Source organism: Nycticebus coucang, chromosome 6 (assembly GCF_027406575.1).
Source record: "Nycticebus coucang isolate mNycCou1 chromosome 6, mNycCou1.pri, whole genome shotgun sequence".
Taxonomy (NCBI): Eukaryota; Metazoa; Chordata; class Mammalia; order Primates; family Lorisidae; genus Nycticebus; species Nycticebus coucang.
Window position 1 is genome coordinate 42,238,485 of NC_069785.1, and position 9,449 is coordinate 42,247,933.

General features: G+C 56.0%; 1 protein-coding gene across 1 annotated transcript; it reads right to left on the minus strand.

The window, feature by feature from the left end:
* Nucleotides 1-1,920: 1,920 nt before the first annotated feature.
* CCDC9B (coiled-coil domain containing 9B) lies at nt 1,921-9,449 on the minus strand. The gene is given in 12 exon segments (XM_053595396.1): nt 1,921-3,770; nt 3,773-4,265; nt 4,349-4,391; nt 4,945-5,035; nt 5,133-5,186; nt 5,724-5,782; nt 6,090-6,289; nt 6,925-7,050; nt 7,137-7,292; nt 7,876-7,983; nt 8,275-8,388; nt 9,216-9,449. Coding segments are annotated over 12 exon segments (1,620 nt in total). The 5' UTR covers nt 9,360-9,449; the 3' UTR covers nt 1,921-3,738.

Sequence of the window (9,449 nt, forward strand, 5' to 3'; positions counted from 1 at the left end):
TGTCACCAAAACACATGTCTTGCAGGCTGGTCTACTGCATTTCCCTTCTGCCATCTGTTAGAGATGGGCTTGGGATGGAGAGTCCTCTGTCCTGCCCTCCTTGCTTTAAGGCCCTGGGGAAAGCTATCATCTCCCTCCTGGCTCCTTCCTCCTCTGTGTGCCCTCCTTTCTTAGCTCCTCTAGCCTTGTGCCTGGGTTCTGGATAGCAGTGATTGATGACAACCTGCCATTTTTTAAGAAGAGGCTTCCCAACCAGGGCTTTAAATGAAGGAGCCAGGAAGAGCTACAAACAGCTTCAATGACCCAACACCTGTGGAGGGGCATCTAACTGTGCTTTCCTCATACTCCATAGCTGGTTCCATCCTAGAGCAAAAGGGGTAGCCACAATCTGGACAGATGGCTGGGGCCACTGTCATAGCTATTGCTTCCCCTAAAGAGCTCTCCTTTTTTGGCCTGGTGTGGTGGCTCTCACCTGTAATCCTAGCACTCTAGAAGCTTGAGACAGAAGGATCCGTTGAGCTCAGGTGCTTGAGACCAACCCGAGGAAAGGCAAGACCCTCTCTCTACTAAAAGTAGAAAAATTAGCTGGGCACTGTGGCAGGCGCCTGTAGTCCCAGCTATTTTGGAGGCTGAGGCAGGAGGATCGCTTAAACCCAGGAGTGTTAGGTTGTTGTGAGCTAGGCTGATGCCATGGCACTCTAGCCTGGGCAACAGAGTGAGACTGTTGTCTCAAAAAAAAGCATTCACTTTTTTTTTTTTTTTTAAGAGACAGAATCTCACTTTATCGCCCTCAGTAGAGTGCTATGGTGTCAAAGCTCACAGCAACCTCCAACTCCTGGGCTTAAGCAATTCTCTTGCCTCAGCCTCCCAAGCAGCTGGGACTACAGGTGCCCACCACAACGCCCCACTATTTTTTGTTTTGTTGCACTTTGACTGGGGCCGGGTTCGAACCCACCACCCTGGGTATATGGGGCCGACACCCTGCCCACTGAGCCACAGGTACCACCCAGAATTCTCCTTTTTTGAGAAAAGCTCCATATTACTGCAGTGAAGACATTATGGACCAGTCTCTATTTTCTCCAAACCCTGGTGACTTCAGTCACATCCCTCCTCTTTTTTTTTTTTAATTTTTTCACATCCCTCCTCTTAACATCCTTCTGGATGTTACTCCTATTCTGCCTAGCTTTCTCTCCTGCTTAGGTCCCTCTGGGAGGGCTGAATCAGAGCTCTATCTGATTACTACATCCTCATCCCACGGCCAAACTTGCCTTGGCACATACCTTTAATGAAGGCACAGCTGTACAGTTGGCAGCATTGGGGGTTTGGGAGCAGATGGTGAGTCTTAGAATTCAAATTCCTTTCTTTGTAAAGTGTCACTCTATTGCTTAGGCTGGAGTGCAGTGGTGCAATTATACCTCACTGCAACCTTGAATTCCTTGGGTGTGAACGATCCTCCTACCTCAGCCTCCCAAGTAGCTAGGATTACAGGTGTGCACCACCATGCCTAGCTAATTTTTTATAGAGACAGGGTCTTACTATGTTTGCCAGGCTGGTTTCAAACTCCTGGGTTTAAGCAATCCTCTTGCCTCACCTCTCAAAGACCTGGGATTACGGGTGTGAGCCACTACACCCAATCAGAACTTGAATTCTTGACCGTAATCATTTCTGGAGATACCTGAATTCAAGGGCTCTGCCTGAACCCACTTTATACTGACTCCATCGTTTTAGAGTTAAAGATTCCAAGGCCTGGACCACACACCAAAGTCATTTACTTGTGACTGGAAGACAAGAGAAAAACTTGAGTTTGGAGTCTTCACCCAGGCCTAAGTATGTCTCACATACATAGAAATGTTTCCAAGCCTTTCCAAAATTCCTCTGATCAACCCCACACCAACCTCTTCCACGCCCTTCACTCCAACCTCTTCCACACCCTTCACCCCGTCCCTTTCTTGACTAGCTTTCTCACTGTGCACTACAGGAAGTTAGCACCACGTACTTGCTGCCCTCCAAAGCATTTTCCCCAGGACTCTCAGCTTCCCACCCAACTCTGAAGCCAGGAATCCCCCACCATCTGGCTTCCTCTCAACCCCTACATAGCCAGCAACCCACCTAGGGTCTGCCTTTGTCTCCAGCCCCACAAACATCATACAACAAAGTGGGAAACTTTACTATGCAAAAGTATAATCCAGGAACCAGTACCATGGGCCTCCCCTGGAACCTAATAGAAATGCAGATGCTCAGGCTCTCCCCAGAACACAGAATTAGAATCTGCATTACGCTTCCTGCTAACATGTAAGAAGCACTCTAAACAGTCTGATCTGCTGAAGTAATATTCCCTCCTCAGCTCCCCCAATAGCAAAGTCCTAGGTTTGATTAGGACTCTCCTAGAGTCTCAGAGGGGCATGTGAGGCCCATGACTCTCTGCAGAGAGAGACAGCTGTGGCAGGACCAGAGAGGAGGGGAGCAGAAGGGACAAGGTGGTGAGACCCAGGCAAGGGCTTGAGGCAGAGGACAGGATAACAAGAGAGGGGAGGGCCTACCTCTGCCAAGCAGCAGTGGGATGGTTCCTTTGGGCTCCTACCACCATCCTCCCCCCAGCCTGTCCTGCACCTAAAGCTGAGAACAGCTCCTGCTGTTCAGCCTAGAGCTACCGGATGACTGAGTTTCTTCCCTCCCTCTTGCTGGCAAAGTCACCATCGCCTACCGGCTGGATTACTGGTAGTGGGTGCTCAGGAAATGTTTGTTGAAATCAGAGGAAGCCACAGCTTGTGCGGAGTCTGGATAATTCACCAGACGTGGGCCTCAGGGGCGGGGCCAGATGGAGACTAAGTAGGAAAGACAAGTTCTGATGTCATGAATAGCTGGAGCCACTGTTTCTGTCTCTGGAATCCCGATCTCAGTCCTGGCTTTTGCCTGGCCTTTGTGTGGAGAGGTAGAGAGAAAGAAGTAAAAAAGGGCAGGAAATGACCCTGGGCTGCAGGGCCAGGCCCTTGCCTTCATTCAGGGTGCATGTAATGTATGACCTGGGTGTGGGGGAGAAGGGGTTGCCCCCCCCACACCCCACTTCAGAGAATAGGCCTTTCCAGAGACCCTCCTTTTCAGAAAAGACCTGAACTCTTCTATTCCCAGTCCAATCCCTGCCAGCTTGGTGACCTCCTTTTCTCTGGGCCTCAGCCTCCTCTTCGGAAGAGGTAGGAAGCTGGCAGAGAGTCCCCTGGTTCAGCCATCCTGTGAGTCTGGGACTGAGTCACCTGGGTGCAAGGCAGGGCCATGGGAAAGGGTCCACACCTGGGTTGGCCATGTTAGCTGCTGAGACTACTTGGACCCAGGATCCAGCAGCTGGAGAGAGAGGCCAGGCCATGGGGGGATGATGGCAAGGCAGAAGAGCCAGGTGTCGAGGACTACTAAGCCTTGGTCTCTCACCACAACAGAGAAAGTTTGTGGCCTGGGTGCCAACAGGTCCAGGCCAGGGCTTAGCAGCCTCAGACACCAGGTGCCAGCATGGGAACACACCAGGGCTGTACCTGCACGTGAAAACACATGTGTGCACGGGATGGTCAGGTGAGGTACAGGAGGAAGCCTCCTGGCGCTCACAAGGTTGCCTTGCTAGAGTTTGCCACACTGCTCAGTCTGACTGGCATAAGCCACCAGCAAGCAGGTATCCATCACATAGAAGTCTTGACTGAGTTCTTCCCCTTTCCTCTCCCCACTTGGGTCCCCAGCCCCCAGGGCCTTTGCTCAGCATCTTCCTGCAGGGCCAGGACCCCCGTTCTCCTCACACCTCCTGTGCCTCTTGCCCTTTGGCTGGTTCCTCTAGGGGCCCTGCTTCTCTGTTCCAGGCCCTGCTGGGCCCCAGCCCTGCCAGACCGGTGTTCTCTGGGCTCTAGGGTTCCTGCTCCTCTGTGTGGCTCAAAGCAAGTCTGGACTTGCAGCGCAGCCTGCTGGTTGTTGCACTCCAGGGGCTGCTGGGAACCATCTGGCTGGGACACAGGCCTAGGAGTGAGCACACACGTGCTCTCTGTGCTCTCGGCAGGCCCAGGGCTTCTGGCCTTTCCTAGGGAGAGGTCAAGGGGAGTCACATCAGTCTCCCGTGGAGAGCCAGGGGCAGAGCTGGCTGTAGGAGTGCCTGACTCTCCTTTTGGCCCTTCTGGGGGTGCCAGGGCTGGGCTGGTTGCTGGGACACTCCCGGGTCTGCCCGGCTCCACCCCGCTCTGCTTCTGTGCATGTTCCTCCTCGCTGGGGGTCTTGCCAGTCCTTTGGCTTCCCTGAAACAAGAGAACAGCCCAGCTGGCTGGTGAATTCAGGGCTCAAGTCCCCAGCCCACCCCATCCTAGGCCCAAGTACCCACCTCCTGACTCTCCAGCTCCTCCTTGTCTTCCTTCATGTCCCACCTGTAGAAACATAGCACGTGGCAGCCCCTATGCCCACCTCCACCCCACTTCACATCACCCCTCCTCAGTCAGTGGCCTATGTTTCCCAGGGGGACACCAAGCCCAAGGGTCTCAGAGTAAGATCAGAGATAGAATAAGGCTCCAGGACACTCCCCTCCAAGACTGGCCTTTCCCCCCAGTCCAATAATTTCTTCTAAATGCCACCTACCCTGGTCCCATCCTGGGTCCCCAGCTGCTGTTTATGGCCAAGTCTGCAGCGCCTTGAATTCTGTGGGGACTCCAGGCATGTCCCTACCTGCGCTGCCTGGGAAAGGCACACCTCACTTCCTGGGGGAAGGGAGCTCCTGTAATTACCACTGGCCTCCCCAGGCACCAGGCTTTCACTGCTGCCTCTGCAGATGGCCTCTCCCAGCATCTCATTAACCTGCCGCCAGGCAGCAGTCAGCCAGGAGGCAGAGCCCCCTGGGACAGAGCAGGCACCTAAACTGGTACCAGTCCAGAAAATTGGGACACACAAATGCCTGCCTTGATTTTGTCCCCTGCCACCTGTTACCTTCGGGCCCTGCCAGTCAGCCTCTCCTTCCCTTGGGCTTTGCTGCCTGTGGTGGATGCCACCAAGGGTCTCCCAGATTGCCCACCTCGGCCTGTAAGAGATGGTCCACAATCCAGGAGAGATGTGGGGCATAGCAGCCAGTTCCCCCCACCTGCTAATGGGTCCCTGCTCCTCCCCCACCAACTCACCTTTTCCATCAGGGGGCACTGGTGAGGGCTGTAGCTTCCGCTGGCTCCTGGGACCTAAGCGAGGCAAAGGAAATAGGGAAAGGGTGGGGTAGCAAAGGATCCAAAGCAAGAACACAGGTTCTTCCAGCACCAGGAAGCTGTCAGTCCTTAGCCCAATTATGAGCTTCCTGAACCCTCCCCCCACAAAGAGCCCTGGGCTGGGGATCTTGTGGTTGCTTTACCACACTCTGGCCAGGTGACTTGCCCACCTCTGAGAGCCCCAGCTTCCCGTGTGTAAAGTGAGGGGACTGGAAGTCCACAGAGCTGTTCATTCAGCAGGCCAGGGCCACTAGTACTTCACCACTGGAGACCAGCACCTCAAAAGGAACCCAGAGTAGGCCACCACAGAGCCTTCTCCCAGGTCAGAACCCAAGCAGGAGCTATGAGCTCAGAAAGCAGGAAAGGAGGTCTTAGTGAGGTCTAATGGTGAGGGATGCTACCTTTCAGCTCCGAAAACAAGCAGGAAATGCAGAGATAGCAAAATGAGAGGACAAAGGGCATGAAGAGGTGAAAAACTCCAAGGAGGGAGGGCTTAGGTGGGTGTTGGCTCACCCTTTCTGCTGCCCACCCTGGCTGGGCCCTCTTCCCCAGGCCTGCTGCAGTTGCGGAGCCTGTGTGGACAGAGGAGGGAGGCAGGCTGCTTGTACCAGGAAGGACAGAGGCAGCAGCAGCCCTTTCTGACACCACCTCCTCCAACCCCAACCCCACAATTGAGGGCAAGAGGAGATGATGTTCCAAGAAATACGGGGAAACCAGTGCCCACATAGAGCCCTGAGCCCAGGGCCTGCCCAGAGGGCCCAGACAAGGTCCTCTCCATCCTGGGGAGGGTCCCACTGCCCCGCCAGGTAGCAGCCACAGTTAGCTACCCCAGTACCACAAGCATGTCAGCCAACCCAGCCACCCAGCCCTGCCACCCACGTGGGTTTGGCCTTGTCCAGGTCCCACGGGCGGCGCCAGTCACCCTGTGCATCTCTGTGCCGGGCGAGGCGGGCCAGGTCGATCTGCTCCCGCTCCTGTTTCCACTGGGCATAGTCCCAGCCCACCCCTGGGGGCTCCCTCACTGGCTGTTGGGGGACTGGGGCTGGGACCACACCTGGACTCCAGGGCTCCCGCACACCCTGCAAGGAGAAGACACTCAGCACCATGTAGTAGAAGCAGAAAGAAGCTTGGCATAGAGATCCGGAGATTCAGCTTAGCCCTTCTTCTCTCAGGGTTTCCACATCCCCATCTGGTCCCTTCCACCTCTAACATGCTGGGCATGGTTTCCATTCCCTGATTAGCTGTTTGTGTTTGGGGCAAGTAACTCTCTGTGTATCTATCATTTTCTCATCCTTAAAATGGGGATAGCAATGGCACCCAACCCCAAGGTTGCTACAGGGGTGTAGACGGGCCCAGAGTGGGCGGGGCACCCGGAGGCTGTGAGCAAGAGCAAGGACTAGGGACTGCTGCCACCTAGAGGTCACACCTGGCACAGGGCCAGTCCCCTACACCCTCTGGCCTTCTCCCCTTCTCCACCATCACTTTCAGGGATATCTGGAATAGGGGACTGGAACATATCTCTAGCTTAGACTCTCTCACTGTAAGGCCTGCCCAAAGTGGGGACTGGCCAGAGAAAGGAAGGAGGGCTGGGAATTCTTGCAGGTGCTGCCTCAACCATGTCCTTCAAGATAAGGGCCATACCTGACTCAGCTTCTCTGCCTTCCCTAAATGGGGACATCCACATTCAAGTCGCTGCCCCCGCTTGAAGATATACCTTCCATGCAGAATCCGAGCTCATGGCCATTGGTATGGAAAGGCTCCTACCCCCATACCGTCCATGTGACCCATCTGTGCCCTGGTTCCTTGCTTTGCTGGGCTTTTCACTTACAATTCGTTTGGCCTGGGGAAAATGAAGATGGGCAGCATGGCAGCGCCAGGGAAGGGGAGGCTGCCCCTGATCTGTACTTCTCCACCCACTCTGCTCACCTCAGCTTTGTTTTCCATGGTCACAGCCAGCTCCACCCGCTGCCCCAGGCAGAACATGCCCCTGCAGTCCTCTGCATCTTCATGCTGAAGCATCTCATTGCCCTCTTGGGGTCCAAGGGTGCTCCTTGCCCAGTTCCTGCTGACCACCCGCTTCTCCTGCAGAATGAAAACCCTCAGACCACACAGGCAGCACTGGGCAGGACTTGGGTGCTGGGTCCTCTGGGTGGTTCCCCAGGCCTGGGTTCCAGCCCCAGCCCTCCCTGGAATGCCCATGGAAGAGTGGACTCCCACAAGGAGTTCACATGCCAATGGCATTTTGTTATCAGGGCCTGGGGCCACACTAGGGCCCAAGATGCCACAGTGGCCCGTCATCACTGAGCTGGGAAATCCAGAGCACTCAGACAATGGAGCTCTGTCCCTGAGACACTGTTCCTGGCACTCACTCCCAACTTCTCTGTCCTCTACATCCTGCAGGGGTTTTAGGAGCTGTCTGTGCTTTGGAGAGTAAGTGCAGGGCGGTAGGACTAGAAAAGGGTATGAGGAGGCTTCCACTGGGCGGCCTTTCAGATGTGGCCCTTTGGTGGCAGACAGAAGTGATCTGGCTGTGGAAGGTTGGGAGCTGGGCATGGACCCCAGAATGGAAAGTAGGAGAAGGGGAGCCGAGACAAGTGTCCTTCCCTGACACAGGCTGGGCACCCAAATCCCTGTCACCCTCCCTGTCTCCCAGAGTAAGGCTTACACCGGGAACCTGGCTGATAGTGACAGTGAGGCCATCAGGTCGGAGGAGCCCTGGTGTGGTCACAGCCATGCCCCCCTGCTCTGCCTGCCGACGGTCTTCCTGGATCTCCTGTGGGAGGGCCCAGGGTCAGCACACGGCCCCCCAGGTGCACAGAGACACAGATGCTGATAGGCCTACATGGAGAGACACCAGTGGGACACCAGGGGGCAGAGGCACCATGTCACAAGTCCCTGGGACCCTGACCAAGCCCTTGAGAGGGGCCGTGCCCACCCTAACTCTGACCCCAGGCCCAGAGACAGTCCTGAGTGTGCAGAGAGAGACCATCATGCAAGCACACGCAGGTCAGCCAGGGAGTGGCTGCCAGGTCGGTCCTCCCAGGCCCTGTCCCAGCCCACTCACCTGGTACCTGCGTAGCAAGGCCTGGTTCTTCTTGCGCAAGGCAACTATCCTCCGATCCAGCTCTGCATCCTTCTCCTCCTGCCTGCTCATTGGGGACTCCATTCTGTGAGGCCCCTGCAGAAGGCAGGGAACCCAAGCTCCTGTCTGATAGGCCCACCCCTTCCCTGTTCCCCAACTTTCACATTTGCCCACCCTACCTTATTCTTACCACACAAGGAACAGACCCAAGCTCAGTCACACAGGAAGGAAGGGGGTCACTCAGGGAGATGGCCCACCACAGATGGTCCCAATCCCCCATTCCGGCGAGGCCTGTCTGCCCGTGCTCAGGTCAGGGCCTAAAACCCAGAGCTACAGCTCCCAGCATTGGGCTGCCCCTCCCCCCAGCTCTCCAGGGAGCTTCACTGCTGGAGAAGCAGATCCTGGAATGGGAGTTATAAATGGCTCTGGCAGTGAAACCTGCTGTGACTGGGAAGCTGCCAGGGGATTCGGGAGGTCGAGGTGGGGAGCTGTTTGGTTTCTAGATCCAGAACCACAGAAAAAAGGGAGGCCCTGGCTAAGTCCTGGGCTCTCAGGCCCTGGACCCCACTCCCCACACCTGTGCCCAGCCTATAGGAAAGAGCGGCTACCTCAGGCCCAACCTCTCCAGGCCCTGAGCTTCTGGCAGGAGACTGGGGCAGGAGAGAGCAAGCTTTGTTGGCAGCCCCAGCCAGAGAACCACCCTGGGCAGGCCGAGTTTCTGCTCAAGATCCTAGGATCCTCTCTGTCTGGTTTCAGGGTCTCCTATGTAGCCAGTGTCCCTGCCCAGCCTTCTACCCGCCTAGTCACAGCTCTCCTCCTCCCAGGCCCAGCTGTCCCCATTTGCCCCCAGCGTATGGCTGCCCAGTATGCCAGCCCCCTCCCAGGCCCAAAAAGCCCCCCTGTAAAGGCGAAGTGCCACTCACAGCTGAGTGCATGGCAACTGCTGGCACGGAGAGAATTCCAGAGCAGCCCTGGGGGAGCCAGAGCAGGAGGGAAGCTGGAGCCACCGGAGCCAGGCCTCGGCCGGCCTCTCCCTGCCGGCTTTGCCGCTCAGCACACGAGATCATGTTGTGATTACAAAAGACTCCTCTGGGCTCCCAGCCAGGAACGCTGCGTCCGCCACCCCCACCCTTCCACTCTCAGAGGGTGAGGACCAG